The sequence below is a fragment of the Primulina huaijiensis genome, chromosome 10, assembly GCF_012295235.1.
Source record: "Primulina huaijiensis isolate GDHJ02 chromosome 10, ASM1229523v2, whole genome shotgun sequence".
Taxonomy (NCBI): domain Eukaryota; kingdom Viridiplantae; phylum Streptophyta; class Magnoliopsida; order Lamiales; family Gesneriaceae; genus Primulina; species Primulina huaijiensis.
The window spans coordinates 12,245,960-12,260,181 of record NC_133315.1 but is presented as its reverse complement, the minus strand read 5'-3'; the positions used below and the strand labels follow the sequence as shown (position 1 = coordinate 12,260,181).

General features: G+C 40.8%; 1 protein-coding gene across 1 annotated transcript; it reads left to right on the top strand.

Annotated features, from left to right (window-relative positions):
* The first annotated feature begins 8,675 nt into the window (after nucleotides 1-8,675).
* Nucleotides 8,676-11,051, top strand: LOC140985889 (uncharacterized). Its single transcript, XM_073453835.1, has 3 exons — nucleotides 8,676-10,143; nucleotides 10,236-10,277; nucleotides 10,393-11,051. Exons 1-3 carry the CDS (start codon nucleotides 8,676-8,678, stop codon nucleotides 11,049-11,051), a joined length of 2,169 nt encoding a protein of 722 aa, XP_073309936.1.
* The last annotated feature ends 3,171 nt before the right edge of the window (nucleotides 11,052-14,222 follow it).

The window sequence follows — 14,222 nt, the reverse complement described above, 5'->3', positions numbered from 1 at the left end:
TTCCTGCTGCTACTTCACGATTTTTAGTTGCTGATTTCTTTGAGATTCTTGAAGTTGAGGGTGGGGGAAATGTTAAAAAATGGAGGGGAAGGTTACAAGGATGCTTAATGAGTTAAGAAAAGCATTAAGATGGAAGTTTCATGTGAGTAGTTTAATGGCAATAGGAAATGTTTTCTTTTCCTATTAGCTTGAACGAAATGTGGGGGAATTGGCATGCTAGGTTGGTAGGTTGAGGGAAATTAGGTGAATAATGGTGCTTTAATTATCACTAATTGGTGAGTTAAAGGTGAGGGAGATTATTATTCCATGAAGGTTATTGACGGGTGATTTGAATGGAGAGTTGCAAAACAGATTAATTAATTTATGGAGGTGGCCAAAATTTTCCAATAAATTGCAAGGTAAAAGATTGCTTAAATCTTGTATTTTAAATTCTTAAAGTTTTAAACTTCCATTATGTATTTTAGTAAATTAGTAAATTAAATTAGGGTAATAATTTTCTTGCATGGCATGGCTTGGTCTATAGAATTTATTATTAAAATGTTGGGTTATAATTTCTTGAATATATTAGGCCTAGCTTAGTTTACCCCAATTGGTGATACATTTCGATTTAGGCTTTTAATTAAATATTGGACATTGGAGAACTTAATTAATAACTTAACCCCAATCAACTTAATAAATCTTAAAACATTATTTAACATTAAAATAAATTATTCCTTGGCTTAAATTAAATTTAGGAATATTTTCTTATTATTAATTTTATCTCAATACTCCAACTCCAGCCCGGCCTCGCTTATTTGACCGAAAAGATAAAACTAAACCTCTACGTTAAAATAAATCATGACTTAACAAATTTTAAAATGAATTAAACACTCCATAAATATATAAAAATTTATTTTTAATTTAAATAATAGCAATTATGCATGGCTTATACGTAATCTGACTTATCGGGTTCTACAACTCTCCCCCCCTTAAAATAAATTTCGTCCTCGAAATTGAAACTTACCGAATAATTCGGGGTATCGACTCTTCATCTCTAGCTCAGATTCCCACGTAGCTTCTTCCTCCGAATGATTAAGCCACTTGACATTCACTAGCTTCAATAGTTTGTTCCGAAGCCTTTACTCCTGTCTGTCTAAGATTTGCACTGGTTTTTCTTCATAAGACAGGTTCGGAGTGAGCTGCAACAGTTCGAATCCAAGACATGCGAAGGATTCGCCATGTACTTCCTCAGCATAGAGACGTGGAACACGTTGTGTACTCCGGTCAGATTCGGCGGAAGAGCAACACAATAAGCTAACGTCCCAAACCTGTCGAGGATCTCAAATGGTCCAATAAATCTCGGACTAAGCTTTCCATTCTTCCCGAACTGCATGACACCTTTCGTAGGTGCTATCTTCATGAATACATGGTCGCCAATGGCAAACTCTAGATCTCTCCTCCTCTGATCCGCATAACTCTTCTGTCGACTCTGAGCAGTCCTCATTCTATCACGGATCTTGACTACTACGTCGGCAATCTGCTGAATAATCTCCGGACCCAATTCTGATCTTTCCCCTACCTCATCCCAATGAATAGGCAATCTACACTTACGACCGTACAGTGCTTCATATGGAGCCATACCTATAGACGACTGAAAACTGTTGTTATAGGTATATTCCACCAATGGCAACTTCGACACCCAGCTCCCTGAGAAAATGATGACGCATGCCCGGAGAAGATCCTCCAAAATATGGATAACTCCCTCTGACTAACCATCCGTCTGAGGATGGAAGGCTGTGCTAAACAACAACTTCGTACACATAGCTGAATGCAAACTCTTCCAAAAGGAGGAAGTGAATCTAGGATCTAGGTCAGACACTATCGAAACGGGAATACCATGAAGTCTGACTATCTCTCGGATATACAACTCCGCATACTGAATCATGGTGAAAGTCGTCTTAATAGGCAAGAAGTGCGCTGATTTGGTAAGACGATCAACAATCACTCAGATGCATTTGACCCTCAGACTGACTTCGGCAAACCGACCACGAAGTCCATGGTAACATTCTCCCACTTCCACTCGGGAATAAGAAGAGGCTTGAGCATGCATGCTGGTCTCTGATGTTCTGCTTTCACCAGCTGACACGTCAGACACTCGGATACAAAACGTCTGATATCCTTCTTCATTCCGGGCCACCAATACCATAACTGCTGATCTTTGTACATCTTCGTACTCCCAAGGTGAATAGAGTACGGCGACATATGGGCCTCAAATAAAATATCCGGTCGAATAGAACCGCCGCTAGGAACCCACATTCTGTCTCGATATCTCACAATACCGTCGCTAACTGTATACAAGATACTGCCCTTGGCCTCATCTCTCTACTTCCACTTCGCCAACTACTCATCTGCTGGTTGTCCACTGCGAATACAGTCTAGAAGGGAAGACTGAATCGTCAAATTAGATAGACGGGGAACTCTACCTCGAGGATATGTGTCTAGATCAAACCTCTACATCTCAGACTGAAGGGGTCTCGAAATCACCAAATGAGCCATCACTGCGACTTTCTTGCTCAATGCATCCGCAACTACATTAGCCTTTCCAGGGTGGTAGCTAATGTCACAATCATAGTCCTTCACTAGCTCCAACCAACGCCTCTGCCGCATATTCAACTCTTTCTGCGTAAAGAAGTACTTGAGGCTCTTATGGTCGGTAAAGATCTGGCACTTCTCTCCGTACATATAATACCTCCAAATCTTCAAGGCCAATACTACGGCTGCCAACTCTAGATCGTGGGTAGGGTAATTCTTCTCATTGATTTTCAATTGACGAGAAGCATATGCTATTACCTTCCCATGCTGCATCAACACTGCGCCTAAACCGAGCTTCGAAGCATCGGTATACAAAACAAATCTCCGGGTCCTGACGGCATGGCCAATACTAGCGCTGAAATAAGAGCTTGCTTCAAATAATCGAAGCTCTTCGGACACTCATCGCTCCACACGTAGTTAGCATTCTTATTCGTCAACGACGTGAGTGGAACTGAAATAGAAGATAAACTCTGAATAAACTTCCGATAATATCCTGCTAGCCCAAGGAAACTACGGATCTCTGATGCATTTTGCGGCACAACCCAATCTTTGACTGCTGCAACTTTTGCTGGGTCTACCTCAATACCGCTGCTAGAAAGTAGAAATGATGTGGCCTAAGAACGCCACCTTCTCTAACCAGAACTCGCAATTACTGAACTTCGCGAACAGCTTGTGCTTTTGCAAGGTCTGCAAAACTGCGGTCAGATGTCTGCTGTGCTCCTCATGATTCTTTGAGTAGACGATAATGTCGTCTATGAATAATATCACGAACTGATCAAGATACAGCTGAAATACGTGGTTCATGAGATCCATGAAGATCGCTGGCACATTCGTCAAACAGAACGGCATCACAAGGAACTCAAAGTAGCCATAACGAGTCCTAAAAGCAGTCTTTAGAACATCGGCGTCTTTCACCCTCAACTTGTGATAACCAGAACGTAGATCAATCTTTGAGAATACTGAAGCTCCCTGCAGCTGATCAAATAAATCTTCAATCTGCGGAATTGGGTATTTGTTATTCACTGTAACTCTGTTCAATTCCCGGTAATCAATGCAGAGCCTCATCGATCCATATTTCTTCTTCACAAATAAGACTGGCGCGCCCCATGGTGAAAAACTCTGGAGAATGAACTCCTTGTCAAGAAGATCCTGAATTTGCTTCTTGAGTTCTGCCATCTTTGTCGGTGTTAATCGGTACCTGGCATAAGCTCAATTGAAAACTCCACTTCCTGCACAGGTGGCATACCAGAGACGTCATCAGGAAAAACGTCTAGAAAGTCCCTAACAATTGGGACATCGGAGGATGACTGACTGGGTGTTTCGGAAACAGATACAAAAGTCGCTAAAAGCGCTCGACTCTCTCTATGCATGAGCTTCCTAGCTTGGACACAAGATATCATACGCGGTAAATGAAAGTACCTGTCTGGCTCGAATAAGAACTGCTCTCTCCCCAGCGGTCGGACTAGCACAGATCTCAGCTGGAAATCAATCAAAACCCTGTTCTTTAATAGCCAGTCCATTCCCAGAATGATTTCAAACTCTGGCATCGGCAATAGGATAAGATCCGCATAAACAAGATTGCCATGAAGTTTGAGGTCTATGTCTCGGACCACATTAGTAGCTGTCAGCTCTTCTCCAGATTGCAATATCACAGAATACGCTACATCTAGCCCAATGGTCTTGACCTTGAGGAAATTCGCAAAGATCTCTGAAATGAACGAATTAGTAGCCCATGAATCTATCAAGGCATTCGTAGATGAACCTGCTATAAAAATTCTCCTTGAAAGATTGGAACACCATGCTGAACCCAATAGTTACAAGAACTAAACTTGTAGACATGCGAATGTCAAAGTTCTTCTAACCTAAATTCCCGAAAATAACACTAATTAGAGCATGCAATCCTATCACAAATTCTAAGTTCAAAATCTTAACCCAGACTCCCAAAACATTGAATTTCAAATGCAAACTTGAATATTTACGATACCTGTCATGAGCATTGTCTCCGGGTTTGCCTCCGCTGCATGGAGAGCAAAAACTCTGCCTTGGGTAGGCAGACTCCCCTGAGGGTAATTCTTTAGTAAGTGGTCAGGACTACCACACTTGTAGCACTTCTCTGAGCCATACATACAAGCTGCTGTCCTCTGTTCTTGGATGGGCCGTGGAAGACTTCTTACTCTGATGTTGCTGATGAGGTGGGCGGTGCGGCACTTGGACTGGTCTCTTGCCCTGGCGATCTCTTATCATTCTGATCCTGCTCTGCAGCTAGAGCTCTGGAGACAACAACATCATAGGTAGTAGGGCCAGCCACCCTAACATCACGGTGCAGGATCGGCCGCAGACCATCCAAAAAGTGTCTCATCTTGGCACCAACATCATTGGCAATCAGGGGAACAAAATGGAATCCCCTCTCGAACTTACGGATAAACTCCGTAACAGTCATGTCTCCCTGCCTCAGGGTCATAAACTCCCTGGTCAACCTAGAACGCACCTCATCAGTAAAATATTTAGAGTAGAATACCTCTGTAAAGCGCGTCCAGCTCAGAGTGGCCAAATTCAAGGCTACGGATGCTCCTTCCCACCACAAACGAGCGTCTCCTCCAAACTGATAGGTCGCACAACGAACCCTATCCTCATCACCAAGCCCCATGAATTCGAAGATAACTTCAAGGGACTTAATCCAGCCCTTGGCAATCATAGGATCTATCGTCCCTGAGAACTCCTTCGGCCTCATCTTCATGAATCTCTCACAAATAGCCTCGGGCCCCGTCTGCCTGGTTGCCACAGCGTTGTCCCCTGCAAACTGTGCGAAGAACCGAGTCATCCCAGCTAACATCTGGGCATTCATGTCCGGTGGAAGGGGTGGAGGTACATTTCTCTCCTGCCTATGATCCTCACCGTCCCCCTGGCGATGTTCGTCACCTCCCGCGCGATCGTGAATGCATCTAGGAGGCATACTATTCCATACATAACCCACACGTAACCAACATGCATAATTCTATTATTTCTTTAAATTTAAATAAATGGGTACCGCATAATCAAAAGCTTGGCATAAAACATTTCATGAAAACATGCTGTTAAAATATTTCATGCTTTAAAAGAAATGCGTAAACGTAAAACTTACAGACCGAAGACGTGACTTCAGGAGTTTCTCGAGATTAGTAGTAGTACAACCCTTTACAAGAACATAGGCTCTGATACCAACTGTAACGGGCCCGTATTTCGTACTCGTTATTTTGCGGAATTATTTAAAAAATTTCTCTTTAAATAAATAACATGCATCATTCATAAAATAAACTGGTAAATGGATTTACTTTAAAATAACAGAGCAAGTAAATATTGTGTTTCAAAACATAAAATAATGTCTCATTTATTTACGCACATTATCTTGTTTGCTTGATTATTTCTAGCCTTTTTGTTAGCTGTTGCTTGCATTGAATATATATATACTCAATCAGTAAGTCTATCCTGATCGTTTTCCGCTATCAAAATTATCTTAAGTGGTCCAGTTACACGTAGTTGTTTAAGAAAATGTTTTAACAACTAACAACTGTTAAAGTCAGCTCAATCTTTCGAAGAAATTTCAAAAGTGATCTCCATTTCTAAACTTTTTGCCAATCTTAACATATATATTTCAAAAAAACCTAAAAAATAGGCGGGGATGTTTTTGTAAACTAAATTACTGTGAAAATGGCAAAATAGAAAACATAATATATATGGCTTCTCTTTATCAAAAAAAGTCCAACTCTACGTGAAACGTCTGCTATTCGTTTTGCTTAAAACGTGCTAGAAATTATTTTTTTCCTCCTTATAAACATATATATACTTTAAAATACGTTGACACCATTTTTAAAATAAAATAACCAACTAGCATTTGAAAATCAAAGAAAAATAGTTTGAATCATAAAATCGTCAAACGTTTTACCAAACATAGAAACATTATTTGAAAAGTATAGCACATACTATAACCTCTCAAAAACCTCTCATAACATAAATAAAAGTCATAAAATATCTTTAACATAACTCATAATCATAAATCATAACTAGTGAGGAAAACTAGCGTTGGTCCTCGGGTTATGTACACCTTCAGTCCAGCAAAGTCAACCATCAAGACCTCCATAACATTTTTATCATAATCACTTGCATCAATCACACCTAGTGAGTCTAAAGACTCAACACACCATAATCTTGATAACAAGTAATACATATACAGATCACATGCAACAGTAAAAAATACTTGTACTTAAAATATCTTTTTCATGAAGATGCATAAACTTTAAACATAACCATTTTCATAAACATTTTTATGATGCATAAATTTTAAACAAAAACATTTTCACAATGATGCATCAACTTAAAACATAAACATTTTCATAAACTTTTTATAACCATTTTCGTAAACCTTTTCATATCCTCATAAACATATTCATATGAACATGCATAACTTGAACCTTGATAGTAGTAGTTTTTACGTGTTTTGTGGCATTAGTTTGTGTGTGTTTGCATTGTGCGTGCGTACTTTTTGTTTACATTTTGTGCATTGTAGAGTAAACATTTTCATTTGATCATGTCTCACCTGGTCGTATCGAATTGGCAGGTAAACGGGCTGGAAATCGGAAATCGGAGCAAAGTGTGCCAACAAGAAGTTTCGGGACAGAAGAGACGGCGCTCGGGCGGTGAATTTCTACCGCCCGAGCGCGAGAAACGACTCAAAGGAGAAAAACTACAGAATATGTGGCGCTCGAGCGGTAATTCTCTACCGCCCGAGCGCCGAAAGATGAACTCCGCACTTGTTTTATAGAATGTGTGGCGCTCGAGCGGTAATTCTCTACCGCCCGAGCGCCACTTAATTTTGGCAAGATTTGGCAGCCGATTTTTTCCTTATTTTGGGATGGTGGCTGATATGGCAAGGAGAGGGTCGAGATTTGAGGATTATTCAGACATTGTTGAAGATTCAAGACAAGCTTGGGAGCGCTTGGATTGAAGATTCGACACTTTCCGGGCACTGTTTTTTGCGTTTTTCGTAGATTCTAGTATTTCTAACTTAGTTTTTATTGTCTAAACTTTGTTTTGTTGATTTCAATCATGATTTCTAGTAGCTAACTTTCATCTTTGTTGGGATTTGAGGGGATCCTACCCCAAAACGTTGAATTAATTGAATTCAGTTTCGATTTCTGGTTTATTCTTGATTATACTATTGTTTTCTCCGTGTTGTTAGAACATAGCTAATTTTAACAACGTTTTCATATTGCGAGTGAGTCGAGAGAATAACTTGTGATAGGAACGAGTAGTATAATCCGTGGATCTACAATTTACATAGATATATGAAATTGGATACGCGTTGATAGTCATAGTCCGAAGGGTCGAAAACTAGGGGATTTCATAGATCGAAATGCAATTCACTCTTGATAAATAATTAAAGATATTTAATTACTTCATTGAGTCGAATTAGTTTGGCATAGCTCGAGAGAGTGTGTTCAATTGAATAGGAAATCCTGTCGGGAGCGTAAACCAATATCGAACGAATTAACTAATTAAGGAGGGGTAGGGGAACCGATATTCCCAACAAATCCGTCTTATCATTGAACCTTAACCAACCATTTTAGATATTATCTTCGTTTAGCATTTATTGAATCTTTTTATTTGCATTTCTTGTTTAAGAACAGTAGTGTAAAACAATCAAATCAATTTCCGTTGCTAAATGTTCAATAACTGAAAATAATAATTGTTAAATACAGTCTTCAGTGGAACGATACTCGTACTCACGTACATTATACTATTACTTGACATCGTGCACTTGCGATTAAATTGGAGCACATAAACCATATTTTTATTAAGGATTTCACAGTGCAAGTTTTGCTCGATCTAGTTTTTGGCGCCGTTGCTGGGGACTGTTAATCTACAATTTTATTTTTAGCTATTTTCTTTAGCAGTTTTTTTTTTATTATTAATTTTATTTTTTCTTTTTGAACTAACGCTCCGTATTCTGTTCCAGATCTCTTCTCCAGTGCATGCCAAGGTCTCTCGAGTCTGAACTAGAGATATTCGATCCCTAGATTGAAAGAACATTACGCAGACGACAACAACAGCAGAGACTTAGAGACATAATGAACAGGAACGAACGTGAGGAGGAGCATCACGAAGATCTAAGAATCGAAGAGCCAAGGCGCATACCCATGCTTGAGTATGCGCAACCGTCGCTTGACGGGGCACGTCCAAGCATAGTGCGCCCAACTGTCAGGGCAAACCAATTTGAGATCAAGCCAGCTATAATTCAAATGATCCAGAACACTGTCCAATTTGGGGGGAATACGCTGGATGACCCGAACACTCACATCGCCGACTTCTTAGAAATTTGCGATACTTTTAAATTTAATGGAGTTGCAGATGATGCTGTTAGACTACGCTTATTCCCCTTTTCTTTGCGTGATAAAGCTAAATCTTGGTTGAATTGTTTACCTGCAGGTTCAATCACAACTTGGGATAATATGGCCAAGGCATTCCTCTTAAAGTACTTTCCTCCATCAAAAACCATGAAGCTGCGAGCGGACATAACCACCTTCTCTCAATTTGAGCAGGAGTCACTCTACGAGGCGTGGGAGCGCTACAAAGACTTATTGCGAAGATGCCCACATCATGAGTTGCCTCTTGGGTTAGTGGTCCAAACTTTTTACTATGGTTTAATTTCATCCAATCGGACCATGATAGATGTTGCGGCCTGCGGAAATCTGTTGAGGAACACGGCCGAAGAGGGATATGAGTTACTGGAGGAGATGGCTGCTAGCAGCTATCACCCTCAATCCGAAAGGAACACTCAGCGAAGGACTGCAGGAATACACCAGGTAACTGACTTTTCAACTGTCACTGCACAATTAGAAGCACTCAACAGGAAAATAAACAGCATAAACACAAACGGGACAGCGATGCGCCTGCAAGAGATATTTTGTGAAAAATGCGGAGGGGAACACTATGTTAAAGACTGTCAAGACAGTGGCCCTTTCTATGTAAATGAGGAGGCACCAGTGAATCAAGTGGGGATTCAAAATCGTCCGAGGAATGATCCTTATTCAAACACATATAATCATGGATGGAGACAACACCCCAACTTCTCATGGGGTGGCCAAGGCAGTCAAATGCGACCACAAGGAGGACAGCAGTATAGTAAGCAACCGATGTATCGAAATGAACCTCGAGATGAAAAATCACACTTGGAGCAAATGATGTCGAAGTTCATTTCATCCACTGAAACTAGACTCCAAACCCACGATGCATCGATAAAAGGACTCGAGAATCAGATTGGGCAGTTGGCCAAAATGATAGCCAGTAGAGAGCCAGGCTCCTTGCCTAGTAACACGGAGACTAATCCAAAAGAGCAAGTGAAGGCCATTGAGTTGAAGAGTGGAAAGGTTCTAGAGTCACGGGAAAAAGAAAACATTCAAGCAGGGGATGAGCAGACTGCAACATCTAAAGGTAAGTCTTCTAACTCTACACCAGCACCCACTGCACAGTCTAAGATTGTTATCCCTCCACCTTTCCCTGCAGCATTGAAAAAAGCAAAACTAGACGCACAATTCGGTATGTTTCTAGAGGTGTTTAAAAAATTGCATATCAATATTCCTTTTGCCGATGCTTTGATGCAAATGCCTAGTTATGCTAAATTTTTGAAGGACATCTTAGCAAACAAGAGAAAATTGGAGGATCACATGACGGTAAGTCTAACTGAAAAAGGCTCAGCTTTGATGCAAAACAAGATCCCACCGAAACTCAAAGATCCAGGGAGTTTTTCTATTCCTTGCATGATTGGTGATGTTGTTTTTCATAAAGCGTTATGTGATCTTGGTGCAAGTATCAACCTCATGCCTTTTTCTGTGTTCAGGAAACTCGGATTGGGAGAACCTAAACCGACAAGGATGTCTTTACAGCTGGCTGACAGATCTGTCAATTATCCAAGAGGAGTGATTGAGGATGTGTTAGTCAAGGTGGACAAATCTATCTTCCCTGCAGATTTTGTGGTGCTCGACATGGAGGAGGATATGGAGATGCCTTTAATTTTGGGGAGACCGTTCCTTGCAACTGGCAAGGCTCTGATTGATGTACAGGAAGGGAAGTTAAGATTGAGAGTGGGGGAAGAGGAGATTACTTTTGACGTTTTTAATACACTTAAGCACACATTGCATGCTGATAGTTGTTATAGAATTGATACTATTGATTCTCTTGTGTCTAACTATGTGCAGGACGCTCTTAGGGACCCCTTGGAGGCCACTCTCACTACTGAAATGGGCGAAGATGAATTGGATAAAGGAAAAGCTGAAATAGTGGCATACTTTAATGCAAACCAGCCATGGAGAAAACCAATGAAGATGCGACTAGAGGATTTAGGAGAACGAAGGGATTTGACACCGCCAAAGTCAAGCATCGAGGACCCACCAACACTTGAGCTAAAACCACTACCTCCACACCTCAAGTATGTATACCTAGGTTAACACTTTACCTGTCATTATTTCTGTTGCTTTGACAGATGTTATGGAGGACAAACTGGTGGAAGTTTTGAAAGCGCACAATAGTGCATTTGCGTGGAAGGTGACAGATATCAAAGGGATCAATCCATCAGTTTTCATGCACAAGATTTTGATGGAAGACAAATACTCACCTCTTGTGCAACCTCAGAGAAGATTGAATCCAAAGATGCAAGAGGTAGTAAAGGCTGAAACGATTAAGCTTCTCGATGCAGGTATTATTTATCCTATATCTGATAGTGCATGGGTAAGCCCTGTTCAGTGTGTGCCGAAAAAAGGTGGGATTACTGTGATCACAAATGAAAATAATGAATTAATACCCACTAGGACTGTTACGGGATGGCGTGTGTGTATTGATTATAGGAAATTAAATGATGCCACCCGTAAAGACCACTTTCCCCTTCCCTTTATTGATCAAATGCTTGAGAGGTTAGCGGGACACGAGTTTTATTGTTTCTTGGATGGGTATTCTGGCTATAATCAAATCACTATTGCACCTGAGGACCAAGAGAAAACCACGTTCACTTGTCCTTATGGGACTTTTGCTTTTCGCCGTATGCCTTTTGGTCTTTGTAATGCACCGGCTACATTTCAGCGGTGTATGACTGCTATATTCCATGATATGATTGAAACTTTTCTTGAAATATTTATGGATGACTTTTCTATCTTTGGTGCAACGTTTGATGAGTGTTTGCAGAATTTGAGATCTGTGTTGAAGAGATGCGAGGAGACGAACCTGGTACTTAATTGGGAGAAGTGTCATTTCATGGTACAAGAGGGAATTGTCCTAGGGCACAAGATTTCGGAGAACGGAATAGCGGTGGACAAGGCAAAAGTCGAAGTTATCAAGAACCTACCGCCTCCGACATCCATGAAGGGAGTTAGAAGTTTTCTAGGCCACGCCGGTTTTTATCGGCGTTTTATCAAAGATTTTTCTAAAATTGCCAAACCTCTTTCTTCCTTACTTATGAAAGATGTGCCATTTGATTTTAATTCTGACTGTTTACAGGCATACGAGGATTTGAAGGAGCGCTTGGTGACGGCTCCTGTCTTGGTGGCTCCAGATTGGGATCTACCATTCGAGGTAATGTGCGATGCCAGTGATACTGCGGTGGGAGCTGTGCTTGGCCAGCGGCAAAACAAGGTATTTCATACAATCTACTACGCAAGTAAGACCTTAGATGAGGCTCAATTGAATTATGCAACAACTGAAAAGGAATTACTTGCAGTAGTATTTGCTCTCGACAAATTTCACTCATATCTTGTTCTGTCCAAAGTCATTGTTTACACCGATCACTCTGCACTTAAATATTTACTTGCTAAAAAAGATGCAAAGCCACGCCTTCTTCGATGGATTTTGTTGCTACAAGAATTTGATTTAGAAATAAAAGATAAGAAGGGTGTTGAGAACGTTGTGGCGGATCATCTGTCTAGGTTGGAGTTGGTTAGTAATGACAGTGTAGATCATGCTATAAATGATTGGTTTCCTGATGAGCAACTATTTGAGGTGAGACACTGTCCTTGGTATGCGAATTTTGCTAACTTTCTTGTCACAGGCACTCCACCACCTAATTTATCATTTCACCAACGAAAGAAATTCTTCTCTGACGTGAAATATTACTTTTGGGAGGAACCGTTTTTGTTTAAAATTTGTGCAGATTCTATGATAAGAAGATGTGTTGCAGAGGAGGAGTTTGGGCAAATCCTCCATCATTGTCATGACCGTGAGGTAGGTGGTCACTTCGGACCAACCAGGACGGCATCTAAGGTACTCGAATGTGGCTTTTATTGGCCAACTCTATTTAAGGATGCTCGTTCTTATGTGCTAGCTTGTGATAGATGCCAACGGACAGGTAACATCTCTAACCGTCATGAAATGCCATTGAATAATATCATTGAGTGTGAGGTATTCGATGTGTGGGGGATAGACTTCATGAAACCGTTTCCCAGTTCATTCACGAAAAAATATATTATGGTGGCGGTTGACTATGTGTCTAAATGGGTAGAGGCAGAAGCATATGCCACTAATGATGCTCAGGTGGTTTTGAAATTTTTGAAGAAAAATATTTTTAACAGATTTGGAACACCGAGAGCAATCATTAGTGATGGTGGCACTCATTTTTTCAACAAACTATTTGAAAAACTCTTGAACAAATACGGTGTCACACACAAGATCTCTACCCCTTATCATCCCCAGACAAGTGGTCAAGTTGAGGTGTCTAATCGAGAAATCAAGCGAATTTTGGAAAAAGTGGTGGGAGTCAGTAGGAAAGATTGGTCGGTCAGGTTAGATGATGCTCTTTGGGCATATAGGACTGCTTTTAAAACACCTATAGGCACTACACCATATAGGTTGTTGTTTGGTAAAGCATGTCATTTACCTGTAGAATTGGAGCATCGAGCGTATTGGGCCACAAAAGCATTGAACTTTAATTTTACTGATGCAGGTGAACGACGTCTACTGCAACTGGATCAGTTAGAGGAATTCCGGAACCTGGCATATGATCTTGCATTGTCATACAAGGAGAAGACGAAGAGGGCCCATGATAAGCGAATCATCGAGAGGGAATTCAAGGAAGGGGACAATGTTCTACTCTACAACTCCCGATTGCGACTATTTCCTGGAAAATTGAAGTCACGATGGTCTGGACCATTCGTGATCTCTAAAGTATACCCGTCGGGAGCCGTGGAACTGCACGATGGGAAGGATGGGACATTCATGGTCAATGCCCAGCGACTGAAGCACTACATGGGTGGCATAATGGAGCCACACCTTGGAATCACCCGGTTCCAAGACAATTCAAAATGAGACCGGCCGACAGTCTAGCTCTCGACTGTAAATTGAGAACTACTTTTCTTTCCCCTCTCTTGCATTTAATTTGATTTTATCTTTCTTGATTTTGTCTTATATTTTTAATGTTGTTTGTTCTTATATTTATATATATATATATATAAAAAAATAGAAAAACGAAATTTTCCCGAGAGCTCCGCGCTCGGGCGGTAGTTTTTTACCGCTCGAGCGCGGCCATTTATTTCACAAAATAATTCCCGAGAACCTGGCGCTCGAGCGGTAATTTTTTACCGCTCGAGCGCGCCTGCTCATTAAAATGCGCGACCACTTTCTCCCCCTTCTCTCAT

Excerpts from the sequence above, each read along its gene's own strand:
- LOC140985889 (XM_073453835.1), top strand. The coding sequence starts at position 8,676 with ATGAACAGGAACGAACGTGAGGAGGAGCATCACGAAGATCTAAGAATC. Across the intron at positions 10,144-10,235 it reads AAAACTAGACGCACAATTCG|GACATCTTAGCAAACAAGAG; the intron begins GTATGTTTCTAG and ends AAATTTTTGAAG. Across the intron at positions 10,278-10,392 it reads AATTGGAGGATCACATGACG|CGTTATGTGATCTTGGTGCA; the intron begins GTAAGTCTAACT and ends TTTTTCATAAAG.